Source organism: Barbus barbus (assembly GCF_936440315.1).
Source record: "Barbus barbus genome assembly, chromosome: 44".
Classification (NCBI taxonomy): Eukaryota; Metazoa; Chordata; class Actinopteri; order Cypriniformes; family Cyprinidae; genus Barbus; species Barbus barbus.
Genome location: NC_136722.1, coordinates 21566278 through 21591948, shown reverse-complemented (window position 1 = coordinate 21591948; position 25671 = coordinate 21566278). Strand labels below are relative to the sequence as shown.

The following is a 25671-nucleotide window of genomic DNA, read 5'->3' as shown; positions in this document are numbered from 1 at the left end:
ACTTTTAGGGAATCATGTCATACGAAAAATGTACTTTCATTAAATTAATAAAGAATATTATAGGATACTTAGTCAGGTCAAGCTTAAGGTCTGTGCCAGTCTTTGTGATTTGAAAGGTCTTGGTCAGTCAGAAATATGCAAATGCACGTCTATGGGACTTTTGATCGCAAGTGAAGCCTATCAGCTTTGACAGGCCAACAAACTAACAGTAAAAGAACATGTTTTATCATTAAAGTCTTTACTAAAAAATTACATAGTATTTCCTTGCTGCAAAATATCTCCATATAGGAGCTAAGACGGTTAGACTGCGTCAAACATTTAAACTAGCGAAGGTTTAAAAAGTTAGTTTGTACCATTAGTTGCATAAATTACCTCAAATTAACTTTAAAGTCGTCGAAAACACATATTTAGAGTAAATTATCATATTATTTTCCCTTTGCTGCTAATTTAAAGCACTCACCTTGACCGAGGCGCGTCAAATCTGTGAGAACAAACTGAAAGCCTGGGGCTAAGTTTATTGTTGCTATGGTAACTGACTCGCGAGCCATTGACACGCGCAAAAACAAACAACAGAAGATGAACATGAGCCTGTTTGAAGGATCATTTCATTATTATTACATTAATTATAGGAATAAATTATGCATTAATTCACCTAAATAAAATAAAAAAGCACACAGCATAATGAATAAACACTGACCTCGGCCAAGTACAAATAAAATAGCAGAGTTTCTTACAAAGAGACGTGCAATAAAACGTTTCATAATACTTTTGCTTCTTAAATTATATATTTGATAGGGGTTGAAAAATGTTTTGAGGGAAATTTATATATTTTATAGTCACACGCACGAAGTGATTTAAATGACATTACATAAACAAACAAACTCTGGCAAAAGAAAAGTCGCAAAAAAATTATAAAATGCATTGGATGTAATAATATGCATTACTGAATATGCGTATTGAATAAAATAACGTTTAATTTGCATATTAAAAATGTATAAAAACTGACAATAAAATGTTTTATTTCCATTTTGCATAAAAGGAAAACCTACAAAATATCTTCAAATATTTTGATCAGCAGTAAAGTGCATTTAGTGTCAGATGACAGAAATTACACAAGCAGTTAACACACACACACACACACACACACACATAGATGGGAGCTCGTCGCGTCGCGTGCAGTGAAGGTGAGTCACGAGCTCTCAGACACGTTGCGAGAGCTGAACGGGACCTGCCTCTGGAAAGCTATTTAACTTACGAGCTACATAATGCTCATTTGCGGGAATATCTGACCAAATATAATGTTTTAAACAGATTCCACTGTTGAACATGAAGTTTACGAAGCTAGCTCTGTTCCGTGAATTGGGAATCGCCTGTGTTGTGCTGATAAACGCGGTGTGGTGCTCTGTTTCTGAGAGGAAAGGTGAGTGAAGTTACCTTAACAAAAATCTCATATACGTCCTGAACAGAAATATTTGTCACTATCTACATAAAACGGCGTTTAAAACAGTAAGGATATGTGTCCACACTTAATATAGATAGACAGACAAACATAAACTGCTAGTAAATTTAACAAATAATTACAAAGAAATGGCAAGTAACATTGAAATAAACTTAAAATAGAAGTACTGAAATAGTATTTTCTTGTAAAACATACCACAATAATCTGTTTTATTTACATTTTACAGTGTAGATAGATATACAGACAGGTAGGAAGACGTAATATGATTACAGATTATAATATGAGTACTGTATGTATATGATTACAATTTTAATGATATTACTTTTTGCATGTATAATAACTAATGATCTGAAAAGCAATAGGCAGATTAGAGAACTGATGGGACATTATTAATCATATAACCAGCTGCAGGTTTGTCTTTAACCCCAGCAAGTGACTCCAAGACAAGGAGTCTCTCGTGTTACTAAAAGTGTAATGAACATAATTAAATCTGAAATATATTTAAAAATACTTGAAAATACACAGGATGAGGGCCAAGAGTTCAACAGCAGCAGATGGTACCGCTAGACAGCTGCCCCACTGTGGGGTCTGTGGTCCAGTCTCTGGTCTACCCGGACAGACGGTGCTGTTTGAGGTTTCTTGCCAGTTTAGAAATTAAAAGCAGATGGTGGCTCCCAACACTGTCCCAGAACAAACCAGGCAGAAATGGGTTAAATACATTTTGATTCTTTCGTGACAACTGGAATCAAAATCAAAAGACCTGCAGAAACAAAATGGTTTGTAAATCTTAAATTATTCGTAGGTTAATTGTAACATTAAAATAATGCAGCATCATTAATGTAACTTAAGTAAATGTGTAGTATTAAATATAAAAGAGCTCCACCTCTAAAATTGGCTTATCACTTTATTAAAATAATTTGATGTACACATTTGATGTATGACTGCAGGCTAAGAGTGTCATATTTTTGTTATCTGATAAACAGCACACCATACTTTCAGCACAGAAACCAATGACGAAGACAGAACAATTCCATTGGTAGATTTCAGTTTACCGACAGTAGGTTAATTATTTATTTTATACGAAGATGCTGAGTAAAAACAATGAATTGTGAATTATATTGTCTCTGTCAATGATAATGCAGACTTGTGCTGCTGTCTGAGGAAAAGCAGTGTTTGTGGATCTTTTTTTTCCCATTTATATATATTTTCTTCTTCCTGTTATTTCTTGCATTTCAGTATTGCGGATAAATATCAATAATTAACTTCATCTATGTTACCTTCGTCCCTTTGATTTTTTTCCTGGAGTGTCAATCAATAATTGTTTTTTAATTAATTACAAGATTTAATGAATAACTGATCCACTGAGAAAACTGTTAAATTAATATACTTCAATGCCAATACATTATTGTGGCTTTATCAGTTTTGCAACCAAAATGCACATTTTATAATTAATCATACCAAATTAATGCCCCAACCCCACTTTCAAGAAAAAAAACAGACAGCGAATGACTATTCACACCTGTTGGTTGACTATGTCTTTAAAGGTGAAGTGTTTAAGTTAAAAAATACTTTCTCCTGTCCCAGCATAGACTTTCCTGAGAAGTGCAAACATTGCTCTGTTTGTTTAAGCATCCCAGTCAGCCCAGCACAGCAACACTGGCTCCACCAATGGTGCGAGTTTGAGATTGGGAGTATCCGTTTTGTGACCAATGGCAGAGTTCAAGAAAACTGTCATTATTTATTTCAAGTCTTTTTTGGTTAAATTACACATTTCACCTTTAATGACCTGTCAATTTAAGTGTGAAAAGCCTTCTGGCGATGGGTCTGTGGTATGCGTGTGTCAGCATAACCTGTCAGTCAGTATTGTCTCCGGGGCATCTTATACTTAGTTTATTTCCCACAGCCTGTGGCAGAAAAAAAGGTTAGAATAAAGGTTATTAGAAAGCAGATACTTTTGTTTGACCTTCTTTGTCTTGATGACATCAAGCATCATTAAAGAAATAGTTCACCCGAGAATGAAAATTTGCTGAAAATGTAATCACCCTCAGGTCATCCAAGATGAGTCCAAATAGCAGATAAAAACATCACAATAATCCACAAGTAATCCACATGACTCCAGTCCATCAATTAACATCTTGTGAAGTGATAAGCTGCATGTTTGTAATAAACAAATAAAAATAAATGTTGGCCCGAATACTATAATCCATAATAACGCTTCCTCCAGTGAAAAAGTCTCCAGTCTCCTGTTATTGTCTCACATCAAAATCCACCGACATATTTGTTAAGAACTGCTTTGAACTGTTTTTGCTTGTAAACGGTGCTTGATCTGTGCATATTTCTCTCCTGATTCGGATGAGACGAGTTTTAACTAGAGAATGCAGAGGATTCATAGTTTAGCTGGAAGCAACGGTTTGAAACGAAAACCCTAAAAATCTTTATGATGAATTTATTTATTACAAACATGCAGCTTTTCACTTCAATGATGGATTGGAGTCATGTGAACTATTTTCGAGTGAACTATTCCTTTAACTGGAATGAAATGACACCCATTCATGTGAATCCTGAATGTGGGTAGACAAGCGGTTGACGTAGGTGAAGATTACTGTCATAAGATTAATCGAAAGACAAAGCCGAAGTGTGTGGTAAGGTAACATGCCGCCACTATCAGAGCTTGCATCTGTTCACAGATTTCATCATTCATAATCAGAAGCATGCAGAGTCAGGCCCAGAATTGAACAAATTATGTCACAACATTTATTTGGCACTTTTTATTACAGACCATTAGGCCAGAAACATACTCAGCACTAGATATCAGATATCTTTGGTCACAAAGATACATATTTCATACTGAACGTGTTGAGTTGAATAACTTTAGCTCCATTGAGAAACAAAAAGCAAATGCATCACTTATAATAATCATGATTAATTTCATTAATATTTTTTAGGTACTCAAATCCATTTGTCATTTAGTTAATTTTAAAAGAATGACATCAAAACAACTACTTAGCTTCATTCAGAAATATCCAGTCATCATGCATCTGTCACATTCAGTATGAGCTGGTATAATTGCATTGTATCTGAATACACATGCCTTCTCTTAGTCCACATGCAAGCACTAATAACTAAAGATATTAGTGTCCTCGTTCTACCCAGCGTTCTTTTGTAATTTGGTCGAGACATCACCATTTGATCTAAATCGAATTTTCTTTAAAACTCTTTGCAGGCTTACAGTATAAATATCCAGAGTCACTATGACCCCTGTTACTATACTATAGACTAGAAAAGCTCTCCTGTTTACATGCATTACACTCTCTGACTATCAGCTACAAGGGTAAATTGAATGGAAAGTAATGCAGTCAATGTAAATGAATACATAACTGCAATCTATTATTGTTAAAAATGTCAAAATAGTTCTTGTCACCCATCTAAGCCTCATATTCAATTGATCGGCTAAGTGGTATGAAACGTTTCATAGATTTTCATTTAAAACATGCGAGCAAAATCAATATTAGTCTGTGAGATGCCAGTATATTTAGTCAGTAATGGGTCTTACATATAACTTGGAGGTTATCTCTGGCCATTAATAGTGGGCCTTTCAGAGGTGACTGAGCTCCTAAAAAACCTTTTCCAACATTGACAATAATAAGAGATGTTTCTTGAACAGCAAATCAGCATATTAGAATGATTTCTGATGTGACATTGAAGACTGTTGTAATCATGCTGACAATTCAGCTTTGCATCACAGGAATACATTTTAAAATATATTAAAACAGAAAGTGACTATTTTAAATTGTAATAAATATTCACAATATTACAGTTTTTTTTCTGTATTTTAAATCAAATTAATTCAGCCTTGGTGAGCAGAAGAGGCTTCTTTCAAAAACATTAAAAAATCTTACCAAACTGCAGAAACAGTTACAGATTTTAGGATTTACAGACGGTGATAAACCAAGGCCATAGCCTTGAGGCTTTACATAAGTGTGTTTATTTTGAAAACAGCAGCCATGGTAGATCTCAAATTATGAGGCTTCTTCAGTGGTGTGCTGTTATTTTCTAAGCATTCAAATTAGCATATTTTGTGTGGTGGAAAATAAAACTGTACAAAAAACTCTCCAGTAACCAACCAAAACACACTGGCAAAGGCATAGCAACTCCCTACCGTTTAAAACACTCCAGCTTAGTGGCAGCAACTGGAAAACTGATTTTTGTCTTCTCCAACAAAATATATGATTTTACTAAAATTCATGTCTCATGTTGTTTACCAAATGCAGTGATCGTGCCATGTTTTTACTTCTGCAGTCAGCAAATCACCCCATAGACAAAGAACTGAATTCATACAATGGTTGAATTTTGATGGAGAGGTCACAAATAGACAATATGTTGCTTATTTGATTTAGACAGACCCTGTTGTTTGTAAAAAAGCACACAGCCATGGAGAGAGACGTCTCTGTCTCACGCTGTAAATCGTATTTACTACAATTCAGTTAGACGGTATTTTATCCACATGTCTCTCATTTAGGGTGACAATAGAGTGAACTAATAGACACTCTATTGCACGCTAAAGAGAAACAGAAGATGTAAGAAGCACAATCATGAGAAACTGCTGCTCACAAATTGATAACCATTTTTCTTGCTTTTAAAGAATATTTAAACATATGGCCATTAAAATCATTTTTGGACCTGTTTGTACATTAAATACAAGAAGTATGTCATTGCATTAGATCCTGTACAATAAAATGAGTAGATCACATGTGAAACATAGTAGCCTCAACCTTGGAAAATATGTTTTTCTAATAAGTTCAGAATCAACAACGTTAATGGATAAATCAGAAACTTAAGATGAAAATGTAGTTTCTCAGGCTCAATACATTTAAATATTTCCGGTAAAAGCATAGCACATGTACCAACACAGTTCGCTTCCCTTTAGGTGTATTCCTGGAAAGTCGTTCAGATGGAAAACAGGATGCGTTATGACAAATGCTGTTGACTTTTTCTGCTCATGTGGATCAATACTTTTTGCAACAGTGCAAACTTACTCTACAAACAGAGTCAATCCTGTTGTCTGCCCACAGTCAAATTTAGTCACCAACAGGACATCCAGATATAGTAATCTCCTGGAAAACAAGGTTATAGTGCATTTGGGTTATAGCCCAAACTTTAAACTGTAGATATACTGTAACACGGTGCAATTATGACATTACATCATGAAATTACAGTAGATTCCTAAATGCAAAGACGTACAAGCTCACTACCACTTACTGACACAACATTCTGGTAGATTCTGCCCAAAAACCAAAGCAGACTGGAAGTTATGTGTCATGCATTGAACCCTTTTGGGGGGGGGGGGGGGGGGGGATAAATACATAAATGACTTTTAAATCAAATTAATACATTTCAGGCGATTTAGTGCCATATTATAAACAAAAGCATGACTGAACAGATTTTATTTTTTGCATATCAAAAGCCACATCCAATTATTATATGTTTCTTCATTAACAAAGGTAATAATGCAACAGGAAGATATCCTGCAAATATTTTACCTTCTTGGATGTAGTCAGTGATATAGTCATCCAAAGCATATCTAAAAAAAAACGATGCATAAAAAAAAATAATAATAGAGCAAAGCAAACTGTAATAAAGCAAGCATGGGAACGAATGCATGCCCTTGTAAAAATAGGTTATATTCTTAAGCCCTATTCGGACAGTAATTGTTTCTCAGGGGGACGTAAGTGATTTTCACCATTTACAGGGGGTAGTTGGTGATTTTAATGCCGTCCGAATCCAGGATGTCAGTGTTTTTCTCTCACCATCCCCGTAAAAATCCCCAGCCGAATTACCTACTGTTTTTTGACAAACACCAAGGTCGTGTGGTAATTTAATTGCCGTTCGAATCCACATCTCTGAGTTTACGAGAAGAAATCGATTCATAATTCAGTGTTTAAACCCTTTTTGAGCACTCCCGAACACCGTAATGTTGTACTTCGGTGTAATTTGCATACATATTTATTTCTGAAATGCTGTACATTATTTAAAAGAACAATACTTCATAACTGCTTCACCGCAGCGACTGGGAGCAGAAAGAGAAGAAAAGCACATAAACATTAAGAAGCAGTATGCAATACAATTTTAAAATGTGTATATAAACAGATATATATCGCGTATAATTATATACAACTATAGCGCTATTTTTTTTTTTAATATTTTCCTATTTTTAAAAAGGAGATTTAAATAATCAAATAATAAATATGATTATACATTATAAAATATGCTTGGAATAATAAGAATACATTTTACATAACAATACGTATTTTTAAATACATTGTAAACAGTAATAAGAATAAATTTGTAAATAAAATTAATTTTATTTACAGCAGACAATCATGTAACTGGCCACATGAGCAGCACATTACCGGGTTCGTAGGATCACGGAACTCACTCCTCCACAGTGAATAAATTGCCATCCGAATCCATGAGTTTTATCACTGGGGTGATATGTAAATTTATTTTTACAGACGCCCATATGAGAAACAATTACCGTCCGAATCGGGCTATAGACAGCCTTGAAAAGATGATCCCAGAATATCTCCTAATTAATCGATCGTTGTTATTTTTCACATCCTTATGCATCCATGTACTTAAGAAGATAAGCCATACCTGAAAGAAGTTTCTTAGAAAGCATACACAACTCTTTTTAAGATGTTTTTAAAAGAAGCATTTATGCTCACCAAGGATGCATTTACTTGATCAAAACTGTAGTTAAAACAGTAATATTGTGAAATATTACTGTTTTTCTATTTGACTATATTTTAAAATGTAATTTATTCCTGTGATGCAAAGCTGAATTTTCAGCATCATTACTCCAGTCTTCAGTGTCACAGATCCTTCAGAAATCATGGTGCGTTATTGTTCAAGAAAAATTTCTTATCAATGTTGACAACAATTGAGCTACTTTTTTTTGATAAATTTGAAAGTTAGTTTATTTGAAATAGATATCTTTTGTAACCTTGTAAATATTTTTACTGTCACTGTCACAAAAAATAATGCATCCTTGCTGAATAAAGGTATGAATTTCTTTAAAAAAAATTCTTCCTGACCCTAAATTATTTAAACAGTACATTTTGGAGCTACAAATATGGAAGGTGGTTTGTTTTCGTCTCATGCTGCTGGTACTGTCACTAAGGCAGTGACAGTTTGATTTATTTCTTTGCATTACTGTATTTCTCAAGTCTTGTTTTTCTTTGCATTGATGAGATCTCGATAACCCTTGTGCATGGTTTGCATCACCTGCAAAAGATAAAACACTCAAGTTTAACATAGTCAGAATGCTGTTCCACAGTTCCTGATGGTTAGACTGATGTGAGTTAAGATGTTCCTCCATAAATATTTTTTCAAGGAGCAACCTGTTCAGTCACATCCCATGGTCCGGGCTCATGCCTCAGGCACTGCTGCTGAACATCCAACCGTAGAAAACAGCTGTTTTGCAATCCGTTCAGACGATCTCACATTTTAAGGGCTTGCGAAATGAACATTAAGGGTTAAAACTTAAATCTGCTTCATGACCCTAATCTTCTGTTGAAATCTGCCCTAGAGCAGACCTGGAACAGCCATGTACGCCTGACTATTTCTACAGTTTTTGATATCTAGTGTTAATATTTTTCTTGTCATAACCCTGATGAATTTAGACATGCTGGATTTTCTGAAGGTAATTTATGCAAGAACTGCATGTCTTGACAGTGTTTGTTCTTCCTGCCCGTCTCACAGCTTCACAGGTAGAACTATGATATGCCAAAGATATCAAAAATGCAACTCTTGCAAAAATGGAAATACCCTTCATGTGCGCTGCCATGATGTAATGAACAATCCAACAAACACCATGTTTGCACTTTCATTTGAATGTTTTTCCATATTTTGTTCAGGCAAACTTTCAGCACACTCAGATTTAAGACAGAATGAACATGTAGCCAAATATTCAACCCCATATCAAAGTTACAATGTGAAATATATGAGTTTTTACTAAGAAACCTAGTGAGCTGACTGTCTGTTTGCTGTCTTCTAATGCCTTACTGAAATATGGCCTCATAAGAGACTAAATTGGAACACGCTATTGGCAACAACTCACAATTAACACTCCTTGTGCATGGGAGACTCGACTTATTAATAATTCCAATAGTTTCACATTAGCATGTTGCTAAATTAACTACTTACTACAGTGTTTTTTAACCAGCGGGGCATGCACTTGGAAGCCTAAGCACACTTCTAAGGAGGTCCCAAAATGACTTAAAATTATTTAAAATAAGACAAAACATACTTTAAAATAAGCAAAAATAGCTAAAAATCTAAATATAATTTTAATGTAAATGATATATATTTTTAAAAGTATATTCCCATGACAACTCAACAAATATGTTGTCCCTCGACAACATATTTTAATTTATTCCCTCGAAATATATATATATATTTTAATTTATTCCCTCGAATTTGAAAAATATAAGACCTGGAAAAGTCATGATAAAATATTGCTCTCTTGATTGTGCAAGACAAATTTCTCCCAAGGAGTACAATAAAAGATGATCTTATAGAAAATGAATACAATTTTAAAAAGTCAAGATTTTTTTTTTAATAATAAATATATTTTTCTACTTATGCCAAGCTCTAAAATATTTTATATAATAATAGTAATAATGAATAAAACAAAGTCCATTTAAATTCACTGGTTATAAAAGTGTAAACCCTCAGGAACACTCAGTTATCGCATGTAAAATTGTAGAATTTAATTATTAGAATTATTCATAATAACTCTAATATAATTGCCATTTCTAGCTTCTGTAAATAAAAGGTTTAAATTGCTTTGTTATTACAGCTGAAGTACAGGAAATGTCTTGGGTGCCTTTGAATATTGTCTTTGAAAATGGCGGGCCTTTGAGTCAAAAAAGTTGCGAATCGCTGCTCTAGTAATCATAAAATACACAAAAATATTGGGCAAAATAATCTTTTGAAATTATGTTGAATTATTTGGTAACTTTACAATAAAATTCAGTTTTTTAGGAACACAGTATATAAAAAAAAAACATTCACAAACATCTCAGGATCTCCATTCTATAAGTTCCCTGGCCTCACTTTAGTCACTTTATCGATCCCTGAGTGGAAATAGATTAGTTGTTACCAGCACTGCGTGGAAACACAACCTGCATGTCTTGCACGTGGCAGGCAAGAATTCAAGAGTTCTCAAGTTGAGCAACACTTGTGTGCAATATTTGAGTCTCACCCTTGGTGAACCACATTCTTGATCACGGTGTTCCCGCCCCTAGAATTCGCTCTTCCGCTGGAGATGAGACACATAACGATAACTGCAGGAATTCAACACCTGCATGACAGGAGAGAGACAGCAGAGATGAAACAATCGCTTGTTTTCCACTGTAGCGTTTACATTCACAATGAGTTTCGGAAAGTACCATGTTTTCATGATTAGAAGATCACTCAGTTTAAAATGTGCAACAGGCTAATATAAGCACAATATAATAAATACATTCTGAATCTCAGTGTTCAGGAGGTAGAACTCTATTGAAATAGTTTCAGAATTGATGGCTGAAATATGATCTGTTCAGTGCATGAGATGAGCTCGTGTTACTGTGAGCAATGACAGAATGGAGAATGCTGGAGTTTGTTACCATGAGGAACTGCTATAAGCCTTAAAGGGATAAGTCCACCCAAAAATTAAACATCTGTCATCATTTACTCACCCTCATGTCATGACAAACTTGCATGACTTTTTTTTTCTTCTGTGGAACACAAAAGAAGAAATTTTGACAAATTGAATAGCCTGATATTACAGTGTTTAGTTCAGTTCAGAAGTCCATGGTGTTGCAAGTGAGTAGTTATTTGGGTAAGTAGGTAATATGCCACAGATCACTCAAAACACTTCTACTAATATTTCCACATTAACTGATACCTTTCATTCATTTTAATTTTTACAGTCATATTATATTGGTGAATGATGGATCAGCTGGCAAGCTGATAATACTTTTCACGTTATGGCCGATGACCGACAAATGGATGATATTAACACCTTTCCTATTTTGTGTAAATAAATAAAAAATTAAATACTAAAAACTATTTAATTTAGGCATGATAACATTAAAATTTACAGTATGAAAAATGGATATTAATTTTAACAGAGATATTACTTTATTAGTATTTTAAAGATTAAAGTGAGTGTTAGATGACTGCAAATGTAAACTAAATGTGAAATAAGCACATACAATCAGGCTAAATATTTAAATACAGTTAAAGACTAATAAGACTAATCAAAGACTAATACAATTAAATACAGTTCAATAAAATGTCAGCCGATATATGTCGGATTCAATTACAGATAAATTTAAAAATCTAATAATAATATGGCTGATAACCAATGATCCCTTCCAAAGAGACTGGTATACTATACACTACCAGTCCAAAGTTTGGACACACTTGAATGAATTTTTTTTTTCAATTCAGCATATTCAAAACATGGCACAAATGATAAAGAAACCACAGCAACCCTTATTTTAGTGGAGTGTGAATTTTCGATATTTCCTATGAAATATCGCACCTTATTAGAAATTATTTAGTCACAAAACTGATACATGCCTACAGACAACAGCATTTAATTACCAAGACTATAATTAACATAGCTTGAGATGAAAATTAATATCTGAAAAGAGTTATTTACACTACTACAGTAAAAACAGTAATATTGTAAGTCTGTAATTAAATACAGCCTTAGTGTGCAGAAGGGATTTCTTACTGACCTTTCCTTAATTATTCCAGACTTTTGGGTATGCTTATTTTGTGTATGTTCTGTCATAATATCACCTTCACTACCTGAGTATTGATTTCGCCTCTGCTTTATTCTGCAGTATGTCAGGGAACCAATAATAAGCTGACTCTGCTGGCACAGCCAGACGATCACTACAGAGCCATGGTGCGGATGTACAGTAACTGCACAGTCGTGCTGGAGAACCTGGAGATAACCAACGTTCAGGAGTACCACGACCTCTCCTTCCTCAGAGTGAGTGACATAACACACCAGTATAATAAAATAGCAATTATGAGACTAGATCATTAGTTATATACAACTAATTGGTCAAACCTTTAGCTAACTGCTAGAAAGATTTTTTTTTATCTTAAATTATTGTTTGAAGTCTGAAGACTTTTTAAATGGTATTTAGGTGGGCCTGACTCAAATATTCTTTATATCATAGAGCATTGAAGAAGTCGGTGGCTATGTGCTAATAGGAATAAACTATGTGGATGTGATACCCCTGGTAAACCTACGCCTCATTCGAGGACATTCTCTCTTCGATGGCAAGTACGGCCTTGTTGTGGTGGCAAACTTCCACAGGAATGAGTCTGTAGAGAACAACAGCATCACCAGCGGCCTCCGAGAGCTGCGTCTGAGAAGCCTCACAGGTAAAGCATTTATATGTATTAATTAGCAGATGCTTTTATCCAAAGTGACCTACAAATGACACATTATGCATCCACAGGCACGCAAATGTGTTGAATACAGCATGCAATATGTATATAAAGTAACATTTTCTATTAATTATAGAGACAGAGAATATGTTTTCCTCCTTTATCTGGCAGAAATTCTCAAAGGTGGGGTTAAAATAGCCCACAATCATTTGCTTTGCAATGTGGAGACCATACAGTGGTTGGACATTGTGCAGGATGACAGTGACGTGAATGTGTTGGGAGGGACTGACCCGCAATGTAAGTATTTAGAGTTTTACAAACATAAATCATGCAATATACACAACCTTTCAAAAGTTTGGGGTTAGTATGATTATGAAATTGATAAATAGTTAGGACATTTATAATGTTTTATAAAATTTAGAAAAAGAGTAGCATGGTTTCCACAAAAATATGGAGCAGCTCAACTGGTTTCAACACTGATAATAATAATAAATGTTTCTCGAGCAACAAACCACCATATCATAATGATTTCTGAAGGATCATGTGACACTGAAAACTGGAGAAATGATGCTAAATATTCAGCTTTGCATCACAGGAATAAATTATATTTTTAAATATATTAAGATAGATAACAGTTTTTTAATTGTAATAATTTCTCACAATAATTCTTTTTTTTTTTTTTTGAATGGTAGTGTATTGTAAAATGTATATCTATATATGTCTATAAAATATTAAATTATGTATTAATAAAAAATTAATAATAAAACACTTTCTTTCATACCTCAGGCAGGCGATGTGACTCAGGGTGCTTTAATGGATCGTGTTGGGCTCCAGGACCAGAGAACTGCCAGACCTGTAAATTCAGTTGTATATATAAATATATATATATATATATATATTTCTCCAAAGGAATATATATGAGTGAACTACGTCCTAACAAATGTTCTTTCATCTTCACTGTCAGTTACTCGGTTGAATTGTGCCGAGCAGTGCTCACGGAGGTGTAAGGGTCCCAAACCCATCGACTGCTGCAGTGAACATTGCGCTGCAGGCTGCACTGGACCCCGACCAACAGACTGTCTGGTGAGTGTTGCACTTCTCAAAAGTTATTAAGTAAATTCATAAAACGCACAAGTCGTGCTAACATGAAGATCTAACATTTTATCATCTTGTCCAGCCTACAAAGAAAATGTGTTTTATAATTTATACTCTTAATATTTAAAATGTCAGAATTTTTTGCATTTTATTTACATTAACATAAATATATTTTATTATATATTTTAATTGACAATATTTTCATACAGCCAAATTTTTATCATCAACATTTTTTATTTTATTTTTTATATATTTTTAATCAATTTATAGTTTTGATACCTATTGATCAGTAGGGAACAAGTGTTGTTTATGATGACAGTGTAGGGCCTCTTTTTCTGCAGTCCTGCAGAGACTTCCAGGATGATGGGACCTGCAAGGATGCGTGTCCACGTCTTATGCTGTACGACCCCAACACTCACCAACTTGTTCCCAATCCTAACGGGAAGTATAACTTTGGAGCCACCTGTGTGAAGAAATGCCCTTGTAAGTTTGGTTTTCATACATCTGAGATTACTAAAACAGACTACTGTGACAAGAGCAGATCATTCTCATTAAAAACTCATTTTAGTATGTAAATATAAGAGCCCCACAAGTCATGGAGACATACTGGCTCATTGCTATTTTGCATAACAACCACCAAAATTTTCTCGAGGCAAAAATGACATTGGTCGTTAGCTGGTTACGATTGCAAATACACAAACAAAGACACACCCAGAGGTTATGCGCTGTGTAAACAAAGAGCTACTGTAAGTTCTCTGAGGTTTATTTTAGGTAAACACTTTACAAAATTGCTTTAGACCTAAAATAAATTGTGTAACTATTGATACATACAATATTTGAACCTCAGTTATATCACACGTGTCTCCTCTAGAGTTTCAGAAGAGATGTCAACAAGGTCTCAAACGGCTTCAGATGTCAAGAAACCAAAGTCTGCAGTGAAAATTCAGAGATCTCAATTGAAACATTTTTCAACAAATTCTCTTAAGACCAAATCATCTGAGCTATATATAATGTTAATTTTACAGCTCTATACTATGTGTCAATAACTCATTTGTGCCTTTTTTATTTAAGGAGAAACATCTAGGAGAAACAGCATCTATACTTATTGAAAGATAACTGCAAACGCCTTTATCTGCTGCAGATAACTTTGTAGTGACCGATCACGGTGCGTGTGTTCGAACCTGCAGCAGTAACATGCATGAAGTGGAGGAGAACGGAATAAGGAAGTGCAAACAATGTGATGGCTTGTGCCCAAAAGGTCAGCAATGTTATTTATTAATTAAGAGTGTTGTTTCTGACACATGTAATCAATTTTGCATGACACGGATATCCAATAAATGTTGAATAATTTGAACATGTTGTTTTATTTTAGTCTGTAATGGTCTTGGAACGGGAGCGCTTGTTAACACCATTGCAGTCAATGCGACCAACATTGACTCATTTATCAACTGCACCAAAATAAATGGGCACATTACAATAATGCAGATGACTTTTCAAGGGTGAGATTTTATGGACTACTTCCAGACTAAATCAGTCAACCTTGTTTTCATGCTATACATTCAATCTAATGTTATAAATATTCTTTTCAAGGGATGTTTTTACAAATACTCCAAGCATGGACCCTGCAAAACTCGACTATTTCAAAACAGTGAAGGAAATTTCAGGTAAACTATATATATATATATATATATATATATATTAATGACACTTTTATCTATATTATTTTGCTTAAATATTAAATAATATGTATGTCATTAATATTAATGACATACATATTATTTAATAGTTAAGTAATATATATATATATATATATATATATATATATATATATATATATATATAATATTTAAGTAAAATAATATATATATTGTATGTATGTGTGTGTGTGTGTGTGTGTGTATATATATATATATATACACACACACACATTATTTTAGTTGTATAAATATACATTATTTAATCCACCATCTTGGCATATGAATGGCATTTGTCTTTGACTAAATCCTTATTTAGCAGTGCTATTTTTTTCTCAGGATTTCTGTTGATCCAAGACTGGCCTGAACACCTCAATTTCCTCAGTCCCTTTGAAAACCTGGAGATCATCAGAGGAAGAACTAAACAACAGTGAGTTTCGTCGTGCCAACTTACAAATAATTAGTTTTCTCTGCATATTAAACCTGTTTTTATCATGGAAAAAAAGATACTTTTCACCTTTAAACAGTGTTTCTGTCTTTACCTCTCTTAAAAATGCAGTGGCACCGTCAGTTTTGCAGCTTTGAACATACCGCACCTGGATCATCTCGGCCTCCGTTCGCTGAAGGAGATCAGTGATGGCGACGTGGTGATCAAGAACAACCCCCGCCTCTGTTACGTTGAAGGCGGCTACTGGCCGAAGCTGTTCAGATCAGTGAACCAGCGCATACGAACTGGAAACAATGCAGCAATGCACAGCTGTGGTACGGGATTGGATTCAAATATTTTTTGTTTTTAGCTTTATGTAACTTGTTTGTTGGCCAGCAATTTCTGTCATGTGAGGTCACAGAGTTCGTATAATCAAACAAAAGCTCTCGTGTGCTCTTCAGAGCAGCAGAACAGTACCTGTGATAGTATGTGTGGAGAGGAAGGCTGCTGGGGTCCAGGGCCGTCCATGTGCGTCTCCTGCCAGCATGTCAGCCGTAGGGGGCGCTGTGTCAGCCACTGCAACCTGCTGGATGGGTGAGTGTCCAACAGAGAGTACAAATGAAGAAGGTTATTTGCTGCTCATTTTCTACTGCAACATTGACGAATGATACTAAATAAAAAAATAACAAAGTTTATTATTGGTTAAAGTATTGCATTTAATATGCATCTTTCAGATATTATCAGATGCATGGGTTTACATGCGCTAGTTCTCTTAATAGAGTGCATTAGTGCCGCCCATTGGTATTTTTCCATTCATTTTTCCCATGGGAAAAAAAAAGAAATTGTTAAAGGGATAGTTCACCCAAAAAAAAATGTAGTCATTAATTACTCACCCTCATGTCGTTCAAAACCCGCAAAACCTTTGTTCATCTTTAGAACACAAATTAAGATATTTTTGATGAAATCCGAGAGCTTTCTTACCCTGCATAGACAGCAGGGGAACTTTGTGCACAAAACGTACTCTCGTAGCTTCATAAATAACAGTTAAACCACTGATGTCACATGGATTATTTTAATTATGTTTATACTATTTTAATTTACTACCTTTCAGGGCCTTGAACATTTTAGTTGCATTGCTGTCTATGCAGGGTCAGAGAACTCTCGGATTAATGACAGAATATATATATATATATATATATATTTATTTATTTATTTATTTTTTTTTTTTTTTAAAGCATTTACCATTAATTAACAAACTCGTAGCTCACAGTAGATCTGCCATCAATGGTTTGTTAGACACCTGGATGAACGCCAGAGACAGATCCCCATTGAGGACCCCGCCACTTAGACAGCCATCGGAAAAGACCACTGGAACCAGCTGAGCCCATTCAATCTGACTTGCTGCAGTTTGGAACTGAACTGCCGGTTTGTTTGGCCAGAGGAGAATTGGCCCCCCGACTGAGCCTGGTTTCTCCCAAGGTTTTTTCTCCATTCTGTCACCGATGGAGTTTTGGTTCCTTGCAGCTGTCGCCTCTGGCTTGCTTAGTTGGGGACGCTTCATTTCCAGCGATATCGTCGACCTGATTGCAAAGACACTATTTAAACTTATTGACACATTATTTTCCTTTTTTGATATTGTGCAGTGCTTTGTCACAATTTGCATTGTAAAAAGCGCTATATAAATAAAGGTGACTTGACTTTGTTAGTTATTGTTAAAAATCTATTTTCTTTTTTTTTCCTTTTTTGGCATTTTCACTAAAAAATTTAGAATTTTGGCATTTTTACCATAGGACAGATCAGAACTGACAGGAAGCAAAGTGGGAGAGAGATAGGGGGAGCAGAATTAGGAAAGGTTGTTGAGTCAGGATTCAAACTCAGGACGCCTGTAACGCAACAGTGCTGCATATCGGTGCACTGCCCACAAGGCTATTGGAGCCAACATCAATTTTCTTTTTACTTCAGAAATGTTTTTCACGTCTGTTGACTGTTATATATGTTTATGCAGAGACCCCCGTGAGTACATGTCAGAGAATTTGTGTTTGGATTGTGACCCTGAATGCAAGCTCCTGAATGGAACCCCAAGCTGCCACGGGCCGGTATGTCGCACCATGTCAATGTTTCCCATATAAACTCCATTATTAGTGATGCTTGCTCACATTTGCTCAAACTAGGGATCTGAACAAACCCCTAAACCTAAAGTATTATACTCGATGGTGTAAATCATCAATTACACCTAAAAGCACACAGCTTGTTGAGAAGAGGTGTACTATTACTTTTCTAATACATTAGACTTGTGATTTTAGTCTGGCAGTCTATTTTAAGCAACACTCAGATTACCATCACTCACATTTTCATCAGAAATCTATCAGAAATTTCATCAGAAAATGTCCAAATCATTGTGTAAATTACAGTAATAATGGTAAGATGTGTAAGTGGTTCCAGGGTGAATGTTGTTTTCTCTGCATCTCTCTTTCTAGGGAGCTGATCAGTGTACTGAGTGCTCTCACTTCAAAGATGGGACGCACTGTGTGGCACAGTGTGCCCAAGGTGTGCAAGGCCTTAATAACAGGCTTGTCTGGACATACCCAGACAAAAATGGACAGTGTCAACCATGCCATGCTAACTGTACGCAAGGGTAAGAAACCTTCTAATAATAATAATATATTTAATAAATAATTTAATATAATAATATATTATTATTATTGATTGATATTTATATATAGGTATATGGTTAATCGAATTTAGTTGGTTTAAACAAGCAGAAATGCAAAATAATTATGGGGTCAAGTTTTACAGAGCATGTCAACACCACCACTAACACTAAAATGTTTCTGTTATTATAGGTGCAGTGGACCAGGACTGGAAAGCTGTGAACCGAAAGGGTACAGTAGTTTATGGGTTATTATTCCTAGACTCACCTCATAACAACAGAAGTCATATAAAAGTTATTAGCATCCAAGCAATCCAGGAATTAATGAAAAATTTGATCTGTTGTGTTTTTTTCTGAATTAAAGTTTACTTGTTGAATATCCTGTTTCACTCAGAAATACATTGCGATATGGAAGTAAATGCTGTTTGATTTGCTGACTTGAAGCTCAGGGATTCATATTAAATGTTTTTTATGCAAGTAAATGACTTGATATCCTCTCTCTAGCTCTCACATGCCTGTAGTGGCGGCTGGCATTGTTGGAGGGATGCTGCTGATAATGGTCCTCCTCCTTTTTATCTTCATCATCTTCCGCCGAAGACACATCCGAAGAAAGAGGACCTTACGCCGCCTGCTTCAGGAAAGAGAAGTAAGCCACAAAAATGTATTACAAGTCAAACATCATGTATGAACCCCCATACGACTATATTTCCATCATTCTGCAGCTGGTTGAACCACTGACTCCCAGTGGTGAAGCGCCCAACCAGGCTCTCCTTCGCATCCTAAAGGAAACAGAACTGAAGAAAATAAAAGTCCTTGGGTCTGGAGCATTTGGTACCGTCTTTAAGGTACATTTATGAATACAAAGCACACTACAGGAATTTAGCAGGCCTAATAAAGCTTTGTAGATTTGTAGCCAAGACATTAAGGGTCAACAGAACATCAAGATGGACCATACTCACTTTGCTAACTCATATTTCTGGTACTAATATGATTGGTTCATCAGTACGGAAAAACTATCCTGTGACTGCAATTGAGAAATAAAGGTTACAATTAGCAAAATATAAAATCACATAAGGTGTTATATTAGGTGAAAAGTGTTAACTTAAAAGATAAATAAATAAATATACAATAAAGCTAAACAGAAATATATATATATATATATATATATATATATATATATATATATATATATATATATATAAATGACAAAGCACATAAAACAATTACTAAAATTAAAATTCAAAGTGAAAAAAATAGAAGCCAATTCAAAATATTAATAAATACTATAATAGTATATAAATAATAAACACATATAATTTAACAATTCCTAGAATTAAACATGCAATTATCTTTTTTTATACTCCAAAATGAAAACAGACTCTGTGTTTCAAAGAAAAAAAAAAAAGTAATCTTTAATTTAAAAATAAATAAAAATTAGCTCCACCTCTGAAACGACTTTACTGTTTTACCTGGAAATGTGTCACATTACAGAAGTTGCAAACTTCAAATTCCTGTCAACATGAAAGTTCTAAGAAAAATGTCCAAAATGTTACTTTTCCTTACTTTTCTTCTAGGGTTTGTGGATCCCCGAGGGTGAGGATGTGAAAATTCCTGTTGCTATCAAAGTTTTGAGAGAGGTCGCATCTCCCAAAGGCAACAAAGATATCTTAGATGTGGGTATCATGTCATTTGTACTAATGATTAACAATTGTCCTGCATTTAAAACTTGTATTTTGGTGTGTCAGGAGGCCTATGTGATGGCCGGTGTGGATCATTCTCACGTGTGTCGTCTGTTGGGAATATGCCTCACGTCCAACGTCCAACTCATAACCCAGATCATGGCTTTCGGCTGCCTGCTGGATTATGTTCGAGAGAATAAAGACAATATCGGCTCACAGACTCTGTTAAACTGGTGTGTGCAGATCGCCAAAGTGAGTTCAATGTCCTCCGCTTAACTCTTGATATCCACAAATATATATATATATATATATACTGCAATTTTTCACGTAACAATAATTCATTTTAACCAGGACCAAACTTATTTGTGTGGAATTAAAAGTTTTTGAAAGTAACTCCAAATATTATTTCCAAGATTCAATAATCTGATTACTCTTTAAAGGTGTAAGTCTCTTTTACTCCCCATTTATTTGATCAAAAAATACAATAAAACCAGTAAAACTGTAAAATATTGTTACAATTTAAAATAACGTCTTTCTATCTTAATATATTTTAAATTGTAATTTATTTCTGTGATGTAAAGCTGAATTTTCAGCATCATTACTCCAGTCTTCGGTGTCACATGATCCTTCAGAAATATGCTGATTTACTGCTCAAGAAACATTACTTATTACTATCAATGTTGAAATCAGTTGTGCCCAAAAAATATTTTGTAAACTTTTGTAACATTATAAATGTCTTTACTGTCATTTCACATAATTTTTATGCATCTTGCTGAATAAAAAAATAAAAAAGATAAAAAAAATCTTAGTGACCTCAACATTTTGAACGGTAGTGTATAAATCTTGCATAAACCTTATACATATAAATAAGCACATAAATAAATATTTATGTGTTAAATATTATGTATAAATAAATAAACTCCTGCTCCTGCTTCCACAACATTCTCATAAATAAATTCACTGCATTTCTTCTGCAAAACAACAAAATAGCAATTCTGAAAGTGCTGAGTCTGAAAGTACTGATTGGATGCACACAGCATTCATTGACATATGCGCGTACTTGGAATTCAAAAACATTCTGACCCTTCTCAACAGGGAATGAACTACTTGGAGGAGCGTCACCTGGTTCATCGTGATTTAGCGGCCAGGAATGTGCTGGTGAAGACTCCTAACCATGTGAAGATCACTGACTTTGGCCTGGCCAGACTCCTGGGTGCAGATGAGAAGGAATACCACTCTGACGGAGGGAAAGTATGTCACACATCAGTCCACTGATTCAAAATCATTAAGTGTAAAAGAAATAAATGTAAATGCATTAGCATATGTACATATTTGTTGATATTTACAGGAAAATTAACTTATTCGCCTTTGCTAAATTCTTAGGTGCCTATAAAATGGATGGCACTAGAGTCAATTCGTCACTGGACTTACACTCATCAAAGTGATGTTTGGAGTTATGGTCAGTGCTCATCACTACATATTCTATAATGAAAACTGCATTTATTATTACATCACAGGCACATTAGCATAGAAGAGTGTAAATGAAAGGAATAGTTCACTCAAAAATTTAAATTAGCTTAGGACATGCTCACCATTCACTGCATGCTCCTCTGCAGTGAATGGGTGCCGTCAGAATGAGAGTCCAAATAGCTGATAAAAACAATAATCCACGAAAAATCCAGTCCATCAATTAATGACTTGTGAAGCGAAAAGCTGCATGTTTGTAAGAAATAAGTCCATTAAATTGTTTTTAACTTGCTTATGCCTAAAATACCAGTGCATAATCCATAACAACACTTTCTGCATTGAAAAAGTCTATCCTCTGTTGTCTCATAATATATTCTTTTGGACTGTATTCATTTGTTAAAAGTGCTTGATCTCTGCATAATGCTCCCCTGATTCAGGCAAAATGACTTTTTCCCTGGAGAAAGCAATATTATCAATAGAGGACTCTCCAATAGAGGATATTTTAGCTGGAAGCAATGGTTTGAAGTTAAAAACGTCTTTATGGATTTGTTTCTAACAAACACACAGCTTTTCACTTCAGAAGTCTATAATTGAGGACTGGGGTGGTGTGGATTATTGTGATGTTTTTATCAGCTGTTTGGACTCTCATTCTGACGGCACCCATTCACTGCAGAGCATCCATTGGTGAGCAAGTGATGCAATGCTAAATTTCTCCAAATCTCTTCTGATGAAGAAACAAACTCATGTTCTGTTCATCTTGGATGGCCTTAGTGAATCAGCATTAACACAGACTAATAAATGCTGTAAAAAAGTTAATGATGATAGTTTATGATATTTCTTGCAATAACAAATGAAACCTTATTGTAAAGTGTGATTTAATTAATTACCTCTTCAGGGGTCACTGTGTGGGAGCTGATGACGTTTGGATGCAAACCGTACGATGGAATCCCAGCCAGAGAGATTGCAGATATTCTGGAGAAGGGAGAGCGTTTGCCACAGCCGTCCATCTGCACTATAGATGTCTATATGATCATGGTCAAATGTGAGTGCTAAAGTTGCATTCGAGAGTAGAACAGAACAGAAAATCATCATTCAAAGGGCTTGTAATGGTAGCAATAATGTGGCTATAAATAAAAGTATTCAAGTTATGGAATATCTCCGTCTAGGCTGGATGATTGACGCTGACAGCAGACCTCACTTTCGCGAACTTGTGGCAGAGTTTTCAAAAATGGCCCGAGATCCTTCTCGCTACCTTGTCATTCAGGTAGTTCTCAAAAAATATCTGTGCATTCCTTTTAGGAATAAAAAAAACACCTTGAACTGACATGGTTTTTGTGATTCAATGTGGTGCTGATGAATGCAAGAAAATAATTTTCAAATGTAATGTATTCATGCTTTTTGTAGGTCTTCAGCTTATAAAAAATTTGATTTATTATACTAATATTGATTTTCTTTTCATTATTCATAAGTCTATTTAATTTGATTGTAGATGTTTATATATATTTAAAACAAATGACTCAAATGAGAGTTTTTTATACACAGGGAGATGATCACATGTACCAGCCCAGCCCGACGGATTCAAAGTTCTACATGTCGTGGATCAGTACAGAAGATATGGATGGTGTGGTAGATGCGGAGGAATATCTGCTGCCCAACAAACGATTCTTTAACCAATCACAACCACCACCAACGCCTCAGTATCACAATGCAGCAGTCAGTATCTCCTTATATAGAACATTATCATTTATAATGTTATTAGCCAAGTACACTTGATCAGACATGATTTATTGATGTTTTTGTTTTAAGGACAACTACACGAATGGTGTGATGTTACGCTACATCGCAGAGCCCACGCTTAAAGACCTCATTCTGCCAGGTATTACCATGAATTTAATGAGCTTTTATTATAATATATATTTGTTTTTTTTTGTAATATTGTTATGTGTCTGTCATTTCTATTATTATTTTTAAATATGTCTATGTAGTTTTAATAAATTTTATTACTGCAACTTAAGTTAGTTCTGATTTTTGAGTTTTAAGTTTTCATCTATTTATATTAAAATTTATTTAATTGCTTTAATTGTAGTATATTATGTATAATAGTAAAATATTCAGTTTTGTTTAAAAAAAAATATTTTTATTTTAAAAATATTTATTTCATGATTTATTTTTAATTTTTTTATTGAGTTATCATACTGGCATTGATATTTATTTATATTATCTGTTGTCTCTGGCCAGTTTTTAAAATGCAACCTAAATGTAAAAATAATTTTAAAAAACATTATTACAAATATGAATATAAAAAAGATAAGCAAGTCATGTTCTAGTGCTCACATTCAATTAATTTAGCTGTCATAAGCGCATGTTATGTTCTCTTTCCCACAGAGTACATTAACCAGGATGTGACCTCAGCAAGCAATATGATAAACCCAAACTACGAGGGTCCGGCTCATGGACAGACAGAAAATGGATATATAGACAACTGTAAACCTGACGGGCCGGAGTACCTAAACACCTCCTGCGCTACTCTAACACGCTCCCCCGGCGCCAATCTCGATAACCCCGACTACCAGCACAACTTCCTGTCCTCGTCCACCACCGACGCTCTTTTCCTCCCCGCGACGGAGAACTTACACTACCTGGGGCTCAGCACAGCCATGCAGTCTCACGTACGTTAGATCAACAGGATGAAAGCATGAATTGCACTGTTTGAACTTCTGGGAGTCGCACACGACACGTGTTAATTTGCAGCTAGTTTAAGAACAGGGAGGACCTCAGGTCCAGATATGCTTGAAGGCAACTGCCGCAATTAACTCGTTCTTAAAGAGGTGTGGTTGTGAGACACGAAGCTGTGAGTAATGTGTTGAATGTCAAGCTACAGCACATTTCAGTATTTCTGTGTATATGGGTAATTGTTGATGCTTTTGATGAATGTTGTCGTCTGATGTAGCTTAATTTATTGAACCAAAACTTAATTGAGCTGTTACTACTTCATATAGTTAAACTGTCATCATTTTTAGTAATTAAGCTTAGGTTGTACAGTATTTGTAAACCCTAAGTTTATGCCAAGCCAAATGAGATGTATTGGACAAGTGTTTTTTAATAACTTCTTGTCTGTGAAAATAGTCGCTTGGAAAAGTCAACATGAAATGCCACTCGAGTCGCAACCCCCATTTTACTTCCGCAATATACAACGTTCAAAAAAAGTTTGGGGTTACGTATTAATTATTATTATTTATTATAAATTATTATTTATTAAATCTCACACTTTTTTTTTTCCTCATAATTCAGAGGGTGTATCCCATGATTCAGATTTTTATTCTTGCAGTTCCTTTTCTCAGAATTGTTTGATATATAAACTCTCACACAATTTTAAGTTTACATCTCGCAATTCTGACTTTTCTCTTAATCCTGGGTTTACATTTTTGTATTGATAATAATCAGAAATGTTTCTTGAGCAGCAAATCAGCATATTAAATGATTTCTGAAGGATCATGTGACACTGAAGACTGGAGTAATGATGCTGAAAATTCAGCTTTGCATCACAGGAATAAATTACATTTTAAAACATATTCAAATAGTAAACCCTTATTTTAAATTGCAGTAATATTTTGCAATATTACTGTTTTTATTGTGTTGTTGATCAAGTAAATGCACCCTTGGTGAGCATCAAAATTCAAATAATCTTACCGACCCCAAACTTTTGAACGGTAGTGTACTTCCGAATGAAATAAGATATTCAA

The 25671-nt window shown here is 34.7% G+C and overlaps 1 protein-coding gene across 1 annotated transcript; it reads left to right on the top strand.

Moving 5' to 3' along the window:
- Positions 1–1141: 1141 nt before the first annotated feature.
- On the top strand, positions 1142–24730 carry LOC306863358 (epidermal growth factor receptor-like). The gene is made up of 28 exons (XM_079406642.1): positions 1142–1184; positions 1312–1420; positions 12358–12509; positions 12703–12910; positions 13088–13213; positions 13703–13771; positions 13881–13999; positions 14353–14494; positions 15153–15269; positions 15384–15510; positions 15602–15675; positions 16045–16135; positions 16265–16467; positions 16594–16726; positions 18138–18228; positions 18610–18767; positions 18976–19014; positions 19287–19428; positions 19505–19627; positions 20357–20455; positions 20528–20713; positions 21557–21712; positions 21845–21920; positions 22824–22970; positions 23095–23192; positions 23471–23641; positions 23735–23804; positions 24314–24730. Exons 2-28 carry the CDS (start codon positions 1327–1329, stop codon positions 24604–24606), a joined length of 3504 nt encoding a protein of 1167 aa, XP_079262768.1. The 5' UTR covers positions 1142–1184; positions 1312–1326; the 3' UTR covers positions 24607–24730.
- The last annotated feature ends 941 nt before the right edge of the window (positions 24731–25671 follow it).